We start from the raw sequence: 21,992 nt of genomic DNA, 5'->3' as shown, positions 1-21,992 counted from the left end.
GAATCTGAATAGATGTTTACCCTTGTTTGATGACTGTGCTTTAAGTTGGTGCTAAACTATATTCAGCAGGTAGATTGAAAAAATAAATATTTTGCACTTATATCAGTATAGCTGGTGTCATCCAATGATCTTTACCAAGTTTAATGTAATATGTACAATGAGGATTGATAGCGTTCAACAGGGCTCTTCATAATAATTGTTTGTGATTTCAATTCATTGACTTGCAAATCAGGTTCAGTATAGCAAAGATCAGAAGGCCTCTGCCTGAGAACAGCATGGAATAAAAAGTGCTAACAATCTAAGCTCTATCCCTTTTACTGCAACATTTTAATGGGCCATCCTTGCAGAACAGAACGAGAATAATCAATATGGAAACTTAAAATTCCATTAAATATTGCAACATAAATGATTAAACTACATCAACAAATCATACAGGAAAATATGACAGTTCCTGAAAGTTATGTCAATACACCAGCAAATTAGTGTTAGTTAAATTTTAATGAACATTGACCTAATCATATTATTGGCAAAGGATTTACATCTTAATACTTTTCTCCCCATTGCCTAAATTCCTGTCTTCCTTTGTGTTACATTTTGCAGTGGACAGAAAATACCTATAAAAGCTTTAGTTTGCAACCTGTGAGATAATACAACATAGCTAATACTTCCAGTGAGCTCATCCCAATTTTCTAGCCCTCTCTAGGACTCCAGATTCATCTCCAACTCACAAGTCTGATATACCTCCCATGAAACACCAGGAATAGAAAGTGACTGTGCAACACACTTTCAGCCCAAATTCCCTATTTCCTTTGAGAAAATTGCCTCATTATGTCCTATGTAAGTGGTCAATTCTTCAAGCCCATCACCAACAACTCGGGTCACCTTAAGAAGGACACTGAGTCAAAGGATATAATAACATGGAAAAATGTATCGTATTTCTTAGGTTTCACTTGAAATAAACTTTCATTCTATGAGCAGTGTAGGTAAAGAGAAATCCAAATGGTTACTAATTTATTTGTGTGAAAGTCAAAGAAAAATAATTGCAAATGTGTAAAGTCAGTGTTCTGTTACAACTGCTGCCACTGCACAAGCTAATGCGTAGCCTTTCAAAATGTGTCTTAATAAATATGTTTAACTTGTAAAACAAACTAACATATTAAAGATAAAAGCCCATAAAATAAGCAGAGGAACGTCTCCAAGATTGGCTTACAAGAGGTTTATTGGTGTGAAAGTATCATCATACTTGTCAATCTAGAATGTGTAATCTTTGATTCAACTCAATGTTATGTTCCCAGTTCAATCTGTGCTTTCTTGGCAGTAGGATATAGTTGATTATTTTAGCTGAATGAAGTTGCTTGTGTGATCAAACAGCTTGTAATTCTTTTAAAACGTGAATATTTAAAATAACATGTGTAAACTGACTCAATAGTCTAGTTAGTTTCAGAGTTTATTTTAATTAAAGGTGCATCAGGGGCCCACATGTTAAACACACTAGCTCCTATACCTGTACAATGTTTAGTAGCACACTTATAAACAGACCTAATTTAATTTGAAATAAATTTTGTTAGAAATTCTAGTGGGATTTTTCATTTCACCTTTCGTTTATTCCAGTGGCAGCAAACAATACTCGTGGATGCAATGTTTTGGTTACGAAAATAAAAGTAAATGCAGCTGAATGAGATGAAATCGTGGTATTTGGGCAATAGGTTACTGTTTTGTCTGGCTGGCATGGTTTTCAAAGAAAGAATGTAAGCAGCAGAATGCAGCATGATCCTGAGCTTTGTAAAGCTTCAGTTTCTTTATATATCTTGTGAGCTAAGTGGCTTTAAATTTGTAACTGTGTGAAGATATTCATTTACCAACATGCTCTACACCTAGTGCCCAAATTTTTCTTCTTTATTTTTAATATAACTCATATAAATAAATGTTGAACTAAAATAATTTTGGCAGATGTTTGAGATTCGTGATAACTATAGACAATGTCTTTCTATGCAATGGCAATTAAGTGCCATGGGTAGTGAGCGAACTGCATTAAATTCAAGCAAAAGCTTTCTGATTTTTGTCCTACGTTTTATTCTCAGTTGGTTGGTGGTGCTTGGACGAACACTCCCCTTGAATCTGTCCGTGGCAATTTGGCTGGTGGCTCCATGGCATCTGTTACTAATGTTGGTTCATTGTCCATTGGAATTTCCTGTTGACTGTCATCATCACTTTCTTCTTCCTCTTCCTCCTCATCTGATTAAGGTGATTTAAAAGGAAAAAATGATACAAATTCAGAATCACCTAAATTAATTATTTACTCTTCCTCCACAAAAACCATTCAAGGAATATTTACTTTATACAAAAGCTTTAGATTAAAAGTTGGGCATAACGATGAACATGGTTGAAAACATTAAAAAAAAATCCCTAGGAATTATACAGTGCTTTTAAAACTGAAAAATATCCTAAGCAAGAGATGTAAGAAGTTTAAAGGTGACAAAGATGAAAGCTAAGCAGTGGGTTTTGGGGAGGAAAAGAGGTGAGATTGTTTACAAAACCAGGACATGGAGCCCAGTCTAGCTTTCCGAAGGCAAAGCTTTCAAAAGTGAGAGAGAGGCAGAAGTACAAGTAGCTGTAGAGGTAGGGCATGATATACTAGGAGAGGCTACAGATATGGGAAGCAAGGTAAAAACAATGACTGCAGATGCTGGAAACCAGAGTTTAGATTAGAGTGGTGCTGGAAAAGCACAGCAGTTCAGGCAGCAGGGGACATGAGGAAATTGTTGAAGTCCACATTGATGCCCTGGGGTTGAAGTGTTCAGAGGCGGAAGATGAGGCGTTCGTCCTCCAGGCGTCGGGTGGTGAGAGAGCAGTGGTGAAGGAGGCCCAGGACCTCCATGTCCTCGGCTGAGTGGGAGGGGGAGTTGAAATGTTGGGCCACAGGCCAGTGTGGTTGATTGGTGCGGGTGTCCCAGAGATGTTCCCTAAAGCACTCTGCTAGGAGGCGTCCAGTCTCCCCAATGTAGAGGAGACCGCATCGGGAGCAACGGATACAATAAATGATATTGGTGGATGTGCAGGTAAAACTTTGATGGATGTTGAAGGCTCCTTTGGGACCTTGGATGGAGGTGAGGGAGGAGGTGTGGGCACAGATTTTGCAATTCCTGTGGTGGCAGGGGAAGGTGCCAAGACGGGAGGGTGGGTTGTAGGGGATATGGGAAGCAGACTGATCACAAAGGATAAGAATATAAGGATAAGAATTCTAAATTTGAACATTTGAGGACCAGAAATCTGGCAAAATCAGATTAGATGGCTGAGTGGCATCTACTGCACGGTAAGATATACAGATAATCTTGGTGCTTTGAGGCAGGAATCAGATTAAGGTTGAACAGCATACTGGGGTAGGGAATAGAATTAATAATTGAGGTACAAATCTTGGACAGGAGCTGAAGATAATGGGTTTAGTCTCCCCAATGTTCATCAGGAGAAAATTGTGGCCAATCTGCAGCTGAATGTTGGACAAATAGAAAAGCAATGGAAAGACCAAAACAGGGGGTGAAAAGGTAGAGTTGATTTTTGATAGCACCACATAAAAGATGATTCCATGATAGGTAAAGAAGAGCAGGCCAAAGATCTTTTGATCCTCAAGAGAGCTGTCTAGGAGAAAAACCATTGTTGGAGATGCAGTGGCGATGATCAAATAGATAACAGCAGATCCAAGTGAAATCAGTCCCACGGTGCCTGACAACACAAGGGACATTGAATGAGACTAGTGTGGTTGATTATAGTAAAGTCTACTGGCAGGATGATATCCATAGTCATGCAGTATGCCATTTGCAACTTTACTCATAGCTGCTTTGGTACTGGGCAGGAGTGGAAAGCTGACTGCATGGCATTACAGGAAAAACCCCATCACAAATCTGGGAGGTAATGTCATTTTGAAAGACTTCAGACAGAAAATGATGATTGGCAATGAGGAATGTGTGTTTAAAACAAAAGCTCAATACCAATGACACATAGATATAAATTACACATAAATATAAATAAATAGGCCATTCATCTCAACCAGTCTATCTTGATGCTTATTCTTTACATGATCAATCATTTAAACCCATCATAGAGAATCCCTACAATGTGGAAAAAGGCCATTTGGCCCAACAAGTCCACACCGACCCTCCGAAGAGTAACCCACCCAGACCCATTCCCCAACCTTATTACGCTATATTTACCCCTGACTAATACACCTAACCCTCACATTCCTGAACACCATGGGCAATGTAGCATGGCCAGTTCACCTAACCTGCACATTTTTTGGATTGTGGGAGGAAACTGTAGCACCCGGAGGCAGCCCCAGTGGCTTAATGGATAAGGCACTGTTCTCCAGTGCCAGCGACTGTGGGTTCAAGTCTCACTGGGGCTTGAGTTGGGTTTGCAATGAGGGGGAAGCTGAAGTGCTTTCTGTAATTCATTATGGGTGGCATGGTGGCTCAGTGGTTAGCACTGCTGCCTCACAGCATCAGGGACCCGAGTTCGATTCCAGCCTTGGGCGCCTGTCTGTGTGGAGTTTGCACATTCTCCCAGTGTCTGCGTGGGTTTCATCCCATAATCCGAATGCGTGCAGGTTAGGTGCATTAGTTAGGGGTAAATGTAGGATAATAGGGGAGGGGAAAGGGTCTGGGTGGGTTATTCTTTTGAGGGTTGGTGTGGACTTGTTGGGCCAAAGGGCCTGTTTCCACACGGTAGGGATTCTATTCTACTCTAACCCATTGTTAACATTGGGATATATATAATCTGAGCAAGTCCGTACACATTCCAAACAACAAGATTAGTTAGATATTGTGACCAATCTAATTTCATTCCTATCTTTGCATACCTCTGGATATTTACACATTTATCTTCCATATGGAATCACACATCAAAAAATTAAAAAAAAACTTACTTGCACAGAAATACTTTAAGGAGGTGAAAGGATGTTGTTAAGGAAAAATGACTAGCACTTCGCAGCAATGAACAACCACAATATTCAGTACCAGGACATGAGGTACTCATCATTCTCAATTAAGTGATTGTGTTTGTTGAATCAACATAAGTACCCAAATCAGAGAAAGGATGAAAGGCAATGCCTCTCACTCTCCAAATTTGAATAAATGATCAACCTGTCCCAAAGTTTAGAAATCTTCCAATACTACAAACTCAATTATAAAATAAACATAAATGTGGATTTGCTTTTTGTGTTCAAGTACATTGCCTACCTTTGTCAGGATCCAGAGGGTTTAAAGCCCGTCCTAGATCAGCAAACTACATTAAAAGAAGAAACGTGTCTTATTTTGCCTTTAACTCATTGCATTACAAAACTGGAGGAGAACTAGACCAGCAGCTCTAGCAGTTGAGTACTACATGACATATTTTTGTGTTTAATCATTTAATTTTACAATAAATACTTCTACCACATGTTTTGCAAAATCAAACTGTGAATTTAAAATACATTGTATTTTGCATGAACTTGTCATTCTTTAGGAGTATAGATTTAAAACTAAATGCATTCTACATTATCTTTATACAATACAGTTAACAATTATTTATCCATTGTATTTCAAAAAGTAAACAGTATTTCAACAATTGATGCAGCGATTAAAGATTTGGCAAATAATATCAGTCAGAATTTAACATGAAGATTAAAATTACCACATTAGCACTTTACAAATTAAAACATATGCAATTATGAGAACAAAATGGAGACAGAAGATGACATACAACTTACCTCACCCATGACAGCAATGGGTGTTTCTCCCTTTGCTTGTGCCACACGATGCTCTATCAAATAGTACATGTATTCATCATATAGAAGGCGAATGAGATGAAAGGACCCAAAACTTGCTGCACTCCTTAAAGTTAAATCCCGAATCACCATTGAACTAAAATAAATAGAACAGTTCTTTCTGAAGTGCTGCTAAATTTTCTGAAGTGCTGTCACTACAAATTTTCTAAAAGCATACATCATTCTGGAAACCTATAAGCATCCAACATTAGCTTTTGGCTTGGAAAGAAGACAACATAATGAAGAAGTGTTTTTACAGCTGGTTTCCACTTGCCACCTACCCCTTAATTATCTAATCTTAATGGGAAATGTATTAGATGGAGGTTATGATAGAATGATAAAAATGTTTGCAGCACAAAAGAAGACCATTAAGCCCACTCTGCAAGAGCAATTTAATTAGTTTTTTACCCTGCAACCTTTCTCCACATTCTGCTAATTTTTTTTCTTTGTTCAGGTGTTCATTTAATTCACTTTGAAATGTTCAATTAAATCTGCTTCCACCACCCTCTCTGGCAATCCAAATCCTAACCACTCACTGTATAAAAATGGTATGTCTCATGTTGTCATTTGTCCTTAGTCATTCATCTTAAATTGGTGTCCTCTGGTTCTTAAATGCAGGTCTGCCAATGGTAAAAGTTTGTCCTTATTCACCATCCTAATTCTAAACATGGTTATCAAATTACTTAGCAGAGCTGATGAAGAGTCATCAAGACTTGAAACATAAGCTAATTGTCTCTCCACAGATGTTGCCTGATCCACTGTGATTTCCTACATTTTTTTGTTTTCAGTACAGATCCCAGGATCTGCAGTAATTTGCTCCTACTCAGTTGTATGATCTGCCATGATCATAATGAATGGTGCAGCAAACTCAAAGGGCCGAATGGCCTACTTCTGTTTCTATTTTCTACGTTTAAAGGGAAAGATTTCAAGGGTGGATTCGAGACTGTCTTAGTCTTGGATTTATTGGAGTTGACTTTATAACCCAAGAAGGAGCCAAATAACTTAACTACAGTCAATATGAAAACGATCTTGAGAGAAATAATTAATCATAGTTATTTACCAGGAGACTTGTAGAAGTGTACATACTGGATACAGTTTAACACAGCATGTTTACTAAAGAAGTTGAATCTCTTGTCAAGAGAAAGAAGGAGGCTTATGTGAGGATGAGACGTGGAGGCTCAGTTAGAGCACTTGAGAGTTGAAAGTTAGCCAGGAGAGGACATGAGAAGTCTTTGGCAGGTAGGATCAAGGAGAACCCTAAAGCTTTCGATAGGTATGTCAGGAATAAAAGAATGATGAGAGTAAGATTAGGGCCAGTCAAGGACAGTAGTGGGACGTTGTGTGTGGAGTCTGAGGAGATAGGAGAGGCCTAAATGAATATTTTTCATCAGTATTCACACTGCAAAAAGACAATTTTGTCGAGGAGAATACTGAGATACTGGCTGTTAGACGAGACGGGATTGAGATTCATAAGGAGGAGGTTTAGCAATTCTGGAGTGTGTGAAAATGGATAAGTTCCTTGGCCTAGATGGGATTTATCCTAGAATTCTCTGGGAAGCTATGGAGGAGAATGCAGAGCCTTTAGCTTTGATTTTTATGTCATCATTATCGACAGGAATAGTGCCAAAAGACTGGAAGAAAGCAATTGTTGTCGCCTTGTTCAAGAAGGGAAGTTGGGACAATCTGTAATTATAGACCAGTTAGCCTTTCTTTGGTTGTGGGTAAAGTGTTGGAAAGGATTTTAATAGATAGGATATATAATCATCTAGAAAGGAACATGGTTTTGTGAAGGGTAGGTCATGCCTCACAAACCTTGTGAGCTCTTTGAGGTGACCAAACAGGTGGATGAGGGTAAAGTGGTTGATGTGGTGTATGTGGATTTCAGTAAAGCATTTGATAAGGTTCCCAATGGTAGGCTATTGTAGAAAATATGGTGGTATGGGATTGAGCATGAATTAGCGGTTTGGATTAGAAACTGGTTAGCTGAAAGAAGACAGAGGGTGGTGGTTGATGGGAAATGTTCATCCTGGAGTTCAGTAACTAGTGGTGTACCACAAGGATCTGTTTTGGGGCCACTGCTGTTTGTCATTTTTATAATTGACTTGGATGAGGGTGTAGAAGGATGGGTTAGTAAATTTGCGGATGACACAAAGGTCGATGGAGTTGTGATCACTGCTGAAGGACGTTGCAAGTTACAGAGGGACACAGGTAAGCTACAGAGCTCAGCTGAAAGGTGGCAAATAGACTTTGATGTGGACAAGTGTGAGGTGATTCACTTTGGAAGGAGTAACAGGAACGCAGAGTACTGGGCTAATGGTAAGATTCTTGGCAGTGTGGATGAGCACAGAGGTCTTGGTGTCCATGTACATAGATCCCTGAAAGTTGCTACCTAGCTTGGTAGGGTTGTTAAGAAGGCATATGGCATGTTAGCTTTTATTGGTAGAGGGATTGAGTTTCAGAGCTATGAGGTCATGTTGCAGCTGTAGAAAACCCTGGTGCGGCCGCACTTGGAGTGTTGCGTGCAGTTCTGGTTGCTGCATTATAGGAAGGATGTGGAAGCATTGGAAAGGGTACAGAGGAGATTTACCAAGATATTGCCTGGTATGGAGGGAAGGTCTTATAAGGAAAGGCTGAGGGATTTGAGGCTGTTTCGTTACAAAGAAGAAGGTTGAGAGATGACTTAAGAAAGACATATAAGGTGATCAGAGGATTACATAGGATGGACAGTGACAGCCTTTTCCGAGGATGGTGATGGCTAACGTGAGGGGACATAACTAAATTGAGGGGTGATAGATATCAGACAGATGTTAGAGATAGTTTCTTTACTCAGAGTAGTAAGGGCATAGAATGCCCTGCCTGCAACAGGAGTGGACTTGCCAACTTTAAAGGCACTTAAATGGTCATTAGACAAACATATGGATGATAATGGAATAGTGTAGGTTAGATGGGCTTCAGATTGGTTTCACAGCAACATCGAGGGCTGAAGGGCCTGCACTGTCATATTCTATGTTCTATGAAACAAGACACCAACAACTTTAATTTTACTTCCCCAAATCAAAGATATCCCTTCCATAGTTACATAAGATAATTTTAATAATTATTGGTGCTGATGATAGCATATCCTATATTCAGACACAAGCTATGAATTTGCATTGATGAAGCATTTTCTGGGATTCAAGTCACAGGATCAACAATTAGTTATTGTTGAAAATGATAACTGAATTTGGGAGGTGGTGGAAGATCAGAGGAATCCAAGTCTCCCAATGCTACTTACCTTAATAAAACTTTCAGAGTACTGATTGCATTAAAATAACTTCGTTTAGATAAGCAGATCCAAAATCATTACATCCAAACAATTAAAATTTTGAAACTTTGAGTGTTGAAAATTTCATCCAGCAATGAAAATAGGACTAACACTCAGACATACTCACTCCATTTTATACTGCATGAAGATTGTGGCTTAGTTTGAGATATTTACCAATATTATGACATTAAAATCTCTTAACTTCTCTCTGCAGGTGTGGAGGAAGCCCACTCCAGCACTATGTGGAGGATGCCAGAGGAACAAGAATGTCACTTTGTCTAATCAGCATACTTTGAAGTTACATGTAATCACGTGTTGTTCTTGTTCAACTACAAGACAACTGACTACATTTTAAAAGTTACCCATTGTTTGCCAAAGTTTTTGGGCGATCCAAATGAATTTTTTTTAAAAATGCAACTCTGTCTCCTCCTCCACATGACTGAGTTCAGAAATGACACCAGACATATTTGAGAAAGCAGATCTGCAGCTGAAGGACCACTTTATTCAAGGTGAGGTAACAAGTTTATTATTCACTGTCCCTTCATAACAACCAAATAGCGTACAAAGAGAACAAATGTTGTTAACTGTACAAAGTTTTTGACATTTACTCATTAGTATTACTTACATAAAAGCACAAGAAATAAAATGCATTGTATAAAACTAATAGTTTGGTTCAAATGAGTGAAATATATTGATATAAAATATTTAAATTCAAATACAGTCATTCCTCCATATCAGCGAGAGTTCCAATCCTGAGAATCTCTGTGATTGATGAAATTTGCGAGAGGAGCTCATTAAACCTAAATTAAAAATCATTGATACATGATTTTTGCCTGCAAATGTTGATTTTTATTGTTAAATTATTTTTTGGTGTGGATAGGCGAATTCATGATTTCGTGGGTACAGAGGATTTACTGCAACACACTGTAAATGAATTTCCTGTGCATAATGACACATTATCAAGTATATTTTCATTTAATAACACACTTCTACCTACGCAGAACAATATTATAAGACTTACCTATAGAAGGACCACTTGAGCAGGAACTGTTTGGCAGCTTTGGGGAAACTAGGACTGCCATGATATGGTTTGAGGACCTGGGTTACCACACTGTCTAACCAGGATGCCCATTGCTCTAAGGAGTTCTGTTGCTGTAAAGTCATTTTAAAATCCTGTTCCAGCCTTTGCACAACACCATCCTCACAACGACACACCCATGAAGCTTGTTCCTGAAAAAAAACATTAAATCACTATTACATGTACACCAGCTCATCAAGTACAAAACGATTTTCAAAAGACAAGCTATGTTACCAGGGATTTCTCTCACTGACATAAAGACATTAGCAAGAGGCTGATTTAGCTCTGCTGATTAGTTTCACACTACATGAACTCATAACCAATACAGAATAAATTCTGACTGAACTGAGAAAATCATAAAAGCCAGTATGGCTTGGTTGATAGTATCTTAGAGTTAGAGGTTTGTAGGTTCAAGCTCTGCTTCAGGACATCAGGTGAATTTGACAGTTATTTGGAGGTACAGTGTCAGCAAAGAAGGTTACCTCTGATCAGATGGGCCAATGGGCTGAACAGTGGCAGATGGAGTTTAATTTAGATAAATGTGAGATGCTGCATTGGGAAAGGCAAATCAGAGCAGGGCTTATACACTTAATGGTAAGGTCCTGGCCGTGTTGCTGAACTCCTTAGAGTGCAGGTTCATAGTTCCTTGAAAGTAGAGTCGCAGGTAGATAGGATAATGAAGGAGGCATTTAGTATGCTGTCTTTTATTGGTCAGAGTATTGAATGGAGGACTTGGGAGATCACGTTGTGGCTATACAGGACATTGATTAGGCCACTTTTGAAATATTGCATGCAATTCTGGTGTCCCTCCTATTGGAAGGATGTTGAGAAACTTGAAAGGGTTCAGAAAAGATTTACAAAGATGTTGCTAGTGTTGGGAGCTTTTGACCTACAGGGAAAGGCTGAGTAGGCTAGGGCTGTTTTCCCTGGAACGGAGACTGAGAAGTGACCTTATAGAGGTTTATAAAATCATGAGGGGCATGGATAGGGTAAATAGACAAGGTCGTTTCTCTGGAGTGGGGAAGTCCAGAACTAGAGGGCATAGGTTTAGGGTGAGAGAAGAAAAACTTAAAAGGGACTTAAGGGGCAACCTTTTCATGCAGAGGGTGGTGCATGTATGGAATGAGCTGCCAGAGGAAGTGGAGGAGGCTGGTACAACAATATTTAAAAGTCATCTGGATGGTCATGTGAATAGAAACAGTTTAGAGGGATATGGACCAAGTGCTGGCAAGTGGGATTAGATTAGGTTAGGATATCTGGTCGGTATGGACAAATTGGACTGAAGGGTCTGTTTCAGTGCTGTACATCTGTATGACTCTAAGTACAGTACTGAGAAAATGCTGCATTGGTCAGATAAAAAATGGCAACTAGAACCTATTTGCTTGCTCTTGTGGTCAAGATGGATATTAAAGATTCCATGATATGGCACAGAGTACAGAGTTTCCTATTTTTCTGGCTAGCATTTGTACCACAGTGCAGACCACCAAAAAGACACTGCTGATCTCACTGCTTTGTGTGTCATGTGAATCCTGTTGTGTCCACATAATAACAGTAATTGCATTGGAAAGTAATTTTTTTTAAACTTAAAGCATTTTAAGTTCTGTATTATTGCATGTCTTCCTGTAACTAAGTTGATTAACACTTTCTAGCTACTATATTGATATGGTACTTGCTTTAATATAATATAAACAGCAAATGGCACATGTACAGGACTATTACCATTTGATTAAGAAGGGGAAAATACGGTACAAAAAGAAACTTGCAGGGAACATAAAGACTGATAGTAAGAGTTTCTACAGGTATGTGAAGAGAAAGAGATTAGTGAAGACAAATGTATGCCCCCTACAGATAGAAATGTGGAAATGTAGAATAGGGGACAAAGAAATGGCTGAGCAAGTGAACATATACTTTGGTTCTGTCTTCACAAGAGAGGACACTAATCAAATACCAGACATGTTGGAGAATGCAAGGTTTAATACGAGGGAGATCAATATTAGTAGAGAAATGGTGCTGCAAAAACTGAGGGGATTGAAGGCAGATAAATCCCAAGGACCTGACAGTCTACATCCCAGAGTACTTAAGGAAGTGGCTCTAGAAACAGCAGTTGTATTGGTCATCTTCCAGGATTCTCTAGACTCTGGTACAATCCCTGCAGATTGGAGGGTAGCTAATGTCACTGGAATACTCAAAAAAAGAGGTCGAGAGAAACCAGGGAATTATCGACCAGTCAGCCTAACATCAGTTGTGGGGAAAATTCTCGAATCCATTATTAAGGACTTTGCAGCAGAGCATTTAGAAAACAGTGGCAGCGTCAGACAGAGAGAGCATGGATTTATGAAGGGGAAATCATGCTTCACAAATCTATGGGAATTCTATGAAGATGTAACCAGTAGAGTTGACAAGGGGAGCCTGTTGATATGGTGCATTTGGACTTTCAGAAAACATTTGATAAAGTCCTGCGTACAATTATTGTGCAAGATTAAAGTGCATGGAATTGGGGGTAGTGTATTAAGATGGATTAAAAAAAAACTGGTTGGTAGAGAGGAAACAAAGAGTAGAAATTAATGGGTCCTTTACAAATTGGCAGGCAGTGACTGGTAGGGTGCCACAGGGAATGGTGCTGGGACCTCAGCTATCCACAATGCTATTAATGATTTGGATAAGGGAACAAAATGTGACATCTCAAAGTTTGCAGATGATTCCAAGTTGGTGGGAGGGTGAACTGTGACTAGGATGCAGAAATCTTTCAGCATGATCTGACAGGCTAGGTGAGTGGGCAAATCAACGGCAGATGCAATATAACTGGGATAAATCGGAGGTTATTCACTTTGGAAGCAAAAACAAGAAGGCAGATCACTACCTGAATGGCTGTAAATTGGGAGAGGGGAGAGTGCAGCGGGACCTGGGTGTCCTTGTGCACCAGTCACTGAAGGTAAGCATGCAGGTACAGCAAGCGGTAAAGAAGGCAAATGTGATGTTGGCCTTCAGTGTGGGATGTTTCAAATACAGGAACAGGGATGTGTCATTGCAGCTTTACAGGGCCTTGGTGAGGCCACACCTGGAATAGTGTGCGCGGCTTTGGTCTCCTTTTCTGAGGAAGGATGCTACTGCTCTCAAGGGACTGCAGCGAAGGTTTACCAGAATGATTTCAGGGATAGAGGGACTGACGCATGTGGAGAATTGACTATGTTAGGATTATTTTCACTGGAGTTCAGATGAGTGAGGGGATCTCACACAGACTTACAAAATTCTAAAGGATTAGACAGGATGGATGCAGGGAGGATGTTCTTGATGGTGGGTGCATCCAGAACCAGGGGTCACAGTCTGAGAATCTGGGGCAGACCATTTAGGATGGAGATGAGGAGACATTTCTTCACCCAAAGAGTGGGGAGCCTGCGGAATTCATTAGCACAGGAAGCAGTTGATGCCAAAACATTCAATGTATTCAAGAGACTGCTAGATATAGCACTTGGGGTGAATGGAATAAAGGTTAAAGAGAGAAAGCAGGACTAGGCTATTGAGTTGGATAATCAGCCATGACGGTGATGAACAGTGGAGCAGGCTCATGCTCCTATCTTCTATGTTTCTATATTCTTCCTTTCACTCTTGGATTCAGAGGTAACATCTTATGTGTGGTGTCCTCCACCTCCTCAACTATTATTTTCTTCCTCTTTTCAAGTATTAGGAGAGGTCTGAATCATTCTACATCTGAGGATATGGACAGCTGGTGTTCTTAATGTGACTGACCATTAGATATTAGGGTCAAGGCGGAATCTAGCATTAACTGACAATGCCATTTCCAGCAGTGGATCAAAGGATAACAATTAAGTGAGGTAATATCTGGTTCATCCTTTTTTTCTCCCTAAATCAGGGCACTAAGTCCATACAATGGACAGATCTTCCAGTCAGTGGAGAAGCAATGACGTCCTTCACTACACTTAAAGAAAGCTGCCAAAGATATAGCAATCTCTGTGATGCATTCTTTAATGACGATAGTTTCTTTCTGGTGCTGAGTCAATCGGTGTACGGCAGCAGTAAGGTAAGCAGCAAGTCATATTAAAATATTCCCATACACAACAAACAGGAAAGTTAAAAGTTCGCTACTTTTAATTTACTCTATTTAACAAAATAAATTATTTGAGACATACACATGGGATTAAAATAGAAGATAAAATATCATTAACTTCGATAATTTCAGAAGATATGTATAATTTATTATAAAAGAGAAATTTCCAATTGGAGACCTCCTGTACTCAATTTCTAAAGAATCATGCTTTCAGTCACAGCAATCACCAGCTTCTGCATTTAACCATGTAATTGTCAGTTTCAAATACTTATCCTTCAACTGGTCTAATATTTTGGCCAATTACAAGGTTGTGCCTCATGATCTGATTTGAAACTTTAAGTGTTCCTGCTCCTTTTTCAACTTTAAAATCTGTATTTTGGTTGCAGAAGTCACATTGTCAGTTTCAAATGAGTAATGACAGCAACCATAGACAGTTCTGTCCTCATAACCAACATAAAATCCAGACCAGCACTTCCTTAACACTACTTGGTTGAGATCAGCTAATTCAAATGGCTATGATTGGACCTGGAGTTTTTTTCTGGTGCCGTGCTAATTACCTGAACATTTGCAAAATCTACTCGGTTTAAATCACTCAGCATCTGGTTAATCTGTGCAGTATTCTGCAGCACAGCACGGGCTGCCTGAGCAAGATGATTTAATGATGTGTAACGTCTCAGAGTCTGTGCAAAGGCACTTGCAGCTGCCACCTACAGGAGTTAGAAATGAACAGCAATGAATATTTAAGGTCCAAATACAATTTAAAATTTATTAATAATGGGCCAGTGGTGAGTGAATAAAACAGTCAAGGATTAATCTATTTTCTGATATAGAGTTTTAAAACATAAGTTACAGGATTAAACTAAAGAATAAAATCAATTGAAGTGCTACAATTTTAACAGGAACACTTTGAATAAATCTTTCCCCTGCATATCCTGAAATAATGTGCATTAGAGGATACGTTATGCTCAAAGGACATCTGAAAATTAGCATATCAAATTTAACAAACAAAACGGCCCCCAGGCTGAACAGACAGCATGCAATTTGAGGCGATGGAGTGAATACATGCTTATACTCTTAAGTATAACATATATAAGTGTTAAACCTGTATTTGTAATTAAAAAATTAAACAAATGATAAGCACAGCATTCAATTGGAAGGGCTCTTGTGGTGTAGTGGTAAAGTCCTTACTTCTAGATCTGCAGATCCAGGTTCATGTCACACCTGTCCCACAGATGTACAAAAACATGTTTGAAGAGATTGGTTAAAAATTAGAATCTCTTAAAATCTTCTGACACTGTGGTAGTGTCTCTATCTTTAAACCTTTGGGTTAGAAGGTCCAGGTTCACATCCCACCTGTCCCAAAAGTCTGTTATAACACATTCAAACAAACTGATTAAAGATACTTATCCTTCAACTGGTCTAATTTTTTGGCCAATTACAAGGTTGTGTTTCATGATCTGATTTGAAACTTTAAGTGTTCCTGCTCCTTTTTCAACTTTAAAATCTGTATTTTGGTTGCAGAAGTCACATGAAGAAAATCTACGGGTAATTGAATCCCCCACCCCACCGAAGGACTGATGCCGCATTGTTCTTTGATGACCTGTTACCTAAACTATGTAATGAAGTACGATGATGCATCATTCATTTGATGAGGAATATCAAAGAAACAAATTGATCACATTCCTGATTTTAAAAATAAATTAGTACTTGAATTTACCAAACATGACTGATATATTAGATACACAGAAAGAAAACCACAGTTATTTGGTTATTTAATCCTTTACAATTCACATTGTCAGGTATAATTTGAGGTCATTGTTCTCCTGCATTTTGTAAGGCTTTCCTTAATATAAACTCTCCTTTGATCTGGCTACCTTACATAACATCTATTTCCAGGGTCTCAATCAAAGACAAGACCAGGTCTGATCACTCCATTAGACTGCTGTACTGGACACCTAATTTTGCACGAACTGAGTTTATAACCCTTATATACATACCATCTCAATAACTACTTCAACACTTGGAAAATCATCAATGTGCACTCTGCCTCTTATTTTCCAAAGATCATTTTGCCAAGCTGCCTATTCTTTATAAATTTCAGCACATCAAAAGCACAGCTGTCCTTGTTGTCTCACTTGCTGATTATCCCTATCCTTTAGCAGTTCATTGGATTTTCATGAAAATCTGCAGCTTGGGTTGTGAATGAGGTGGTTGGTTAGCTCGCTGAGCTGCTGTGTTATCATGCAGACATTTCGATATGCTGGGTAACATCATCAGTGCAACTTCCATGAAGCACTGTTGTTCTGTCCCGTTTGGTTTTTATGTGGTACGGTCTGTGGGGGTGAGTGTTATTTCTGGGTCTTCTCTGCAGTGGTTTGTACACTATGTCTTTGTGTTTGAAGATGGCCTTTTTAGTTGAAAACTAGGCTTCCAGGAACCCTCTGACATGTCTCTGGTTAGCTTGTTCTAGAATGGTTGCTTTGTCATAGTTGAATTGATGGCCCTCTTGCGGGTCTGTGTATATGGAGATGAGGACAGTGATGCATGTCATTTAGTTGCCAGTTGGTGTTCGTGAAGTTGGGTGCTTCCTGTTTGTCTGATGTAGTGTTTGTTTGCAGTTGTTGCAAGGGATTTTGTATAACAAAGTGTACAGGAAACTCAGCCACATAGTCCAGATCCTCAACTACAATAGCAATCACCTCTACCTCCACAAACCGAGCTGTGTAAGTGGACTATTCAAAACAGCTGTGACACACTGCAACACACCAGAACTGTGCAAGGAAGAGGAAGAACTCTTGCACAAAGTCTTTGCTAACAACAGTTACCCCATCATTTTCATCCACTGATGCCTATCCAACAAACAATGCTAAGTAGACACTGGCCACCCTACCCTTTGTGAAGAACATATCAGAATTAACTGTTTGGCTGTTATGACCACTAGGTATCATGGTAGCACACCAACCAACAGCCACATTATGCCAACAACTTGCCAGGACAAAGGACCCATAGCCACAACATGTAGGACCAACGTGGTATACAAATTCTCTTGAATAACTACAACAAGCACTACATTGGACACACAGGAAGAAAACTAGCAATCCAACTTCACGAACACCAAATGGCAACTAAACAACATGATCCACTCTCCCTCATCTCCATACACACAAACCCCCAAGTAGGCCATCAATTCGACTATGGCAAAGTAACTATTCTAGGACAAGCTAATCAGAGACAAACCGCTGCATAGAAGACCCAGAACTGACACTCACTCCCACAGACTGGGCCACATAAAAAACAAGTGGGACAGAACAACAGTGCTTCACAGAAGTCACACTGATGATGTTACCTATCATGGTAACGAAACATTGGCATGATAACCCAGCAGCTCAGCGAGCTAACCAACTACTTCATTGGATTCTTGGTTTTCAATTGGAAATTTTCATTCTTGTGCTTAATCTTCAAGGCCTTGCCCCTTTCCACCTCTGTAGCTCTTCCAGTCTGACTGCTCTGGCAAAACTCTCCATTTCTCAGACTTTTAGTTTATTATTAATTCCACTTTCTATTTGGAAAACATGTCTACACCTACAGCTGTTTGGGCTCTTTGAAATACCTTCCTGTAAACGCTAATAAATATCCCATCACCAAGTCACCCTTTATTTACATGTGGAGAGTCCTTAACACTGAACCAGTTTCCTTAGAGCCAGGTCTTAAGAGTGAACAGGTTATCTGACACTCCCATTCTTATCTGTCAGCCAGGGCTCCCTGACTGGACCAGAATAACTATCCAGCTGGTTGACCTCATTATAATCACTATACCCCTTGTCCTTGAAGTCCGAGGACACAGGTCAGTCCTCCTCCCAGGTTTGTCCAACTCTGCCTCTGACACGGGCAGTGTGTAATACACAGTAGCTCACCTCTTGTGCCCAGAGCATCTTGGAAGAAATTCATTCTACTCTTCAGGTGGCAAAAGTATCGAGGCTGTGACATCCACCGCGTCCATCTCAGATTTTGAGGTATCTTCAACATTTTTACCGGTAGGGAGAATTCACAGGTCCCGGAACAGTTGAAAAGTATGTCGAGGTGTCGGGCATGTCTTGCTCCCATTTGCAAGTTTGCAGCTTTCATATGGTCCATGTGTCTGTTCAGGATTTGAACTTTATACATCACTGCACCTGACCTCATGTCGACCATGCCTCTTGCCCATCTAGGGCTGTTCCTGTGATTTCTACACAAAACTTCACCCCCTGAAATAAGTTACCTCTCTCGCTTAGCGGAGTATTGTGTCCAGCTCTGGTGTTCCTGATGCCATTTCACCCACACCCTTCAGGTTTAGGAAGGTTAGATTTAACCCAGAGCGGAGTCTTCTGGCCTGAGCAGTTCTGCTGGAGCTATCCCTGCAGTTGCATGAGGGATGGTCCGATAACCAAATAGGAACCAGGACAGTTTAGTATCTAGTGAAGCTGTAGGCTGCTTCTTTAAGCCTGCCTTCAAAATTTGGGGTTCTCTTTCTGCCAAACATTGGATGATGTCCTTTTATGTCGAATACCTTATGTTGAATACTCAAATTCCCTGCTGGTAAACGATGTCAAATTATCTCTGACCAACACTTCCAGGAGTCTGTGTATTGGAAAAGATGCACGCAGTTTCTCTTGCGCGACCCCATGTTTGACAAATGCACTCTTAGGTGCATGCAACCAACTTTGAATGTGCGTCCGCAATGACTATGAACGTTGTGCCCCCGAAAGGACCTGCACAGTCGAAATGTTGCAAGTCCAGGGTTTATTGGGACATTCCCACACTACTGAGGATAATTTCTGTCTTTCTTTGCACTCTAGGCACTGCCCCACCAACACAGCTATGCATCTAATTCTGGCCACCAGACATAACGTCTTGCCAACAACTTCATTTTGGAAAGCCCTGCTGGAATTCAACCAGGATCTGGCAGTGACCTTTGCTCAGGACAATCACTCTTGGTCCCCATAACAATATGTCATCTCCACTGTGATCAGGTCCCTCTGGATCCAAAACAGTTTTAATTCTGGCCAGCCCTTTGGACTCACCTACACCTCCAGCTGTTTCAGTTTTGCCAGGACTGGCTCTTGCTGTGTCCAAAGTCTGATACTGTCAGCTGTGACTGGAAGTGTGTCCACAAAATTTAAAAGCATTATGGACTCTTCCAGTGGCAGTACCACTGGTGGTGTATCTGCCAGCGGAAGGTAGTTCAATGCATCCACGGTGCTACTTGTCCTCCTGGACGGTTTTTGAACATGCAGTTATACACACTTAGAATTAGAGCCCATCGTTGAATTCAGCCCGAAGCTACGGGTGGCACTGCCTTCTACTCTTTAAGTAGACCTAGCAGGGGTTTGTGGTTTGTTATTATTACAAATTTACATCTGTAAAGATATTGGTGAAACTTCCTGGCTCTAAATATGACTATCAAACCTGCTTTCTCTAGTTGGGTGTATTTATGCTCTTCATCAGCCAAAGTAGTACATGCATACCTGGTGGTTGTTTCTTTCCATGAGCTAATACTATCGCAATGCTACATGGGGAGGATATGTCAATACCAGATCTCGCTTGGGATCACAGTGTGCCAACAGCTGAGAGAATGATAGCTGCTTTATCACTTCCCTGAAAGTTATGCCTTGGCTAAGTGACCATTTCCAAGACTGACCCTTTTTTAGGAGTTGATGCTCAGCTTCCAGGATGTAGGCCAGGTTATGTATGAACTTTTCATCATAATTCATCAACCCAAGAAAAGATCCTAAGCTCTGGTACAGACGTGGAAGTCAGGGCACCATTGACCACCCTCATTTTATCTTCTTGTTGACTCTGTAGCCCAAGTAGGTCATTTAGGGTGTGTGGAACTCACATTTTTCCCTTCTAAGGTATATGCCCGCCTAGGACAAAAGTCTAAGGACTATATCTAAGTTCTCTCAGGGGACTAGGGGGTAGACCTTGTAAAATATTCTCCATTGTGCACTGAAACGTTGCACAGCTGACAATTTAAACATCACACAACGCCAGATTATAATCCAACAGGTTTATTTGTAAGTACTAGCTTTTGGAGCACTGCTCCTTCATCAGCTAGCTGTGGAGCAGGATCATAAGACTCACAGTTTATAACAAAATGTCACAGGGTCTGCAACTGAAACAATATATTGAATAAATTTAGATTGCTGTTAAGTCTTCATCTTTTAGAATGGTTTGCAGGTTTCGGTTCATTAATATGTAAATCCCAGATTTCTTTTAAGTCACATTCTCGAGGTAATTTAAGGTTTTATAAAAAAAAACTGTGACATCTCAGCTCAGACAATGTATTAAAGGTGTGAGGTTAGACTGTCTGTATCCCAATCTTGAGTCAGACTGGTTGTATTTCCAAAGTTGGAATTGATAAAATGTTACATGGATGTACTTCTGCTTTGACTGCCTGCATATTCTGTGCTTTTTGAGGAAAATAGAATGTCTCTGCAAATACAATTCTGCAAATGCAAATTGACCCCACCGACTTATATTTGTGTGTGCGTGCATGTGAGGGAGAGAAAGAATGTGAGTGAGTGCGTGTGAGAGAGTTTATATTTGTGTGTGAGTGTAATGGAGTATAAGCCTGTGAAAGGGTGTGTGCATGGGTGTGAGTGTGAGGGGTGTTTGTGTGTGTGTCTGAGAGTCTGCGTGAGTGCATGAGTATGTAAGATTTTGTGTGTGTGTATATACGTGTGAGAGAGAGTGCGTGAAGAGAGAGAGAGAGAGAGAGAAAATAACATCGTGGGGTCACCTGTAGAGTGACATGAACCCAAGATCCCAGTTGAGGCCATCGTCCTGAGTTGGTCCTGACCAAACTTGGCTGTCACCCTCTGTTGTTGTGTATTCTGAAGTCCACCTTGGAGGATGGTCACCCGAAGATCCGAGGTTGAATTTTCTTGACAGCTGAATTGTTCCCCAACTGGGAGGGAACATGCCTGTCTGGCGATTGTTGTGCGGTGTTCATTCATCTGTTGTAGCATCTGTTTGGTCTCGCCAATGTACCATGACTTGGGGCATCCTTGCCTGCAGCTTATGAGATAGACAATGTTCGCTGAGTCACATGAGTACCTACTGTGTACATGGTGGTGCCACGTAATGGTGGTATCCATGTCGACATTCTGACCCGTATTGCAGTGGTTGCCATGACAGGGTTGTATGGTGTTATGGTCGATGTTGTCCTGAAGGTTGGGAAGTTTGCTGCGAACAATGGTGTGTTTACGGTATGGCAGTTCTTTAGAGGCAAGAAGTGGAGGCGTAGGGAAAGTCTCGGCGACACTGCAATCTTTTGCTATTAACCCTGTGTCTTATAATCTTGCTCCACAGTACTTCCAAATAAACCTGTTGGACTATAACCTGGTGTTGTGTAATTTTAACTTTAACTGGGGGCGGGGTTAGGTCCGACCCCAGACCTAACCCCGCCCCCACACCCAGCTCCAGCCCCACACCAGGTCCTAGCTCCCAGCCCTGCCGTGTTTTCACTATCCCTCCAGACCTACCCCTCTCTGAGGATGAAAGATCAGTCCTCAGCAGAGGCCTCACCTTCATTCCCCTATGCGCCCGGATTGATGAATTCAACACGCGGCGTGACATCGAACAATTCTTCCGCCGCCTTCGCCTCCGTGCCTACTTCTTTAACCAAGACTCCCGCCCACCCTCTGACGACCCCTTCTCCCGCCTCCAACACACCCCATCCACCTGGACACCCCATGCTGGCCTCCTA

At 40.5% G+C, this 21,992-nt stretch overlaps 1 protein-coding gene across 6 annotated transcripts in view; it reads right to left on the bottom strand.

Annotated features, from left to right (window-relative positions):
* rfx1a (regulatory factor X, 1a (influences HLA class II expression)) overlaps window positions 1–21,992 on the bottom strand; it is a 155,926-nt gene that overhangs the window by 10,041 nt on the left and 123,893 nt on the right. For 4 of the 6 annotated variants that reach the window (XM_043694805.1, XM_043694802.1, XM_043694806.1 and 1 more), the window contains exons 14-18: window positions 14,803–14,952; window positions 10,123–10,331; window positions 5,741–5,894; window positions 5,232–5,277; window positions 113–2,235 (exon numbers count right to left, since the gene is read on the bottom strand). In XM_043694805.1, coding sequence (XP_043550740.1) covers window positions 2,078–2,235; window positions 5,232–5,277; window positions 5,741–5,894; window positions 10,123–10,331; window positions 14,803–14,952 — 717 coding nt within the window. In that variant the 3' untranslated portion in view covers window positions 113–2,077. Of the gene's footprint in view, window positions 1–112; window positions 2,236–5,231; window positions 5,278–5,740; window positions 5,895–10,122; window positions 10,332–14,802; window positions 14,953–21,992 lie in introns of those variants that run through there. The other 2 variants (XM_043694804.1, XM_043694803.1) reach the window with 1 other exon arrangement.

Source organism: Chiloscyllium plagiosum, chromosome 8 (assembly GCF_004010195.1).
Source record: "Chiloscyllium plagiosum isolate BGI_BamShark_2017 chromosome 8, ASM401019v2, whole genome shotgun sequence".
Lineage (NCBI taxonomy): Eukaryota > Metazoa > Chordata > Chondrichthyes > Orectolobiformes > Hemiscylliidae > Chiloscyllium > Chiloscyllium plagiosum.
The sequence above is the reverse complement of the archived record's forward strand: the minus strand, read 5'-3'. Positions and strand labels throughout refer to the sequence as shown.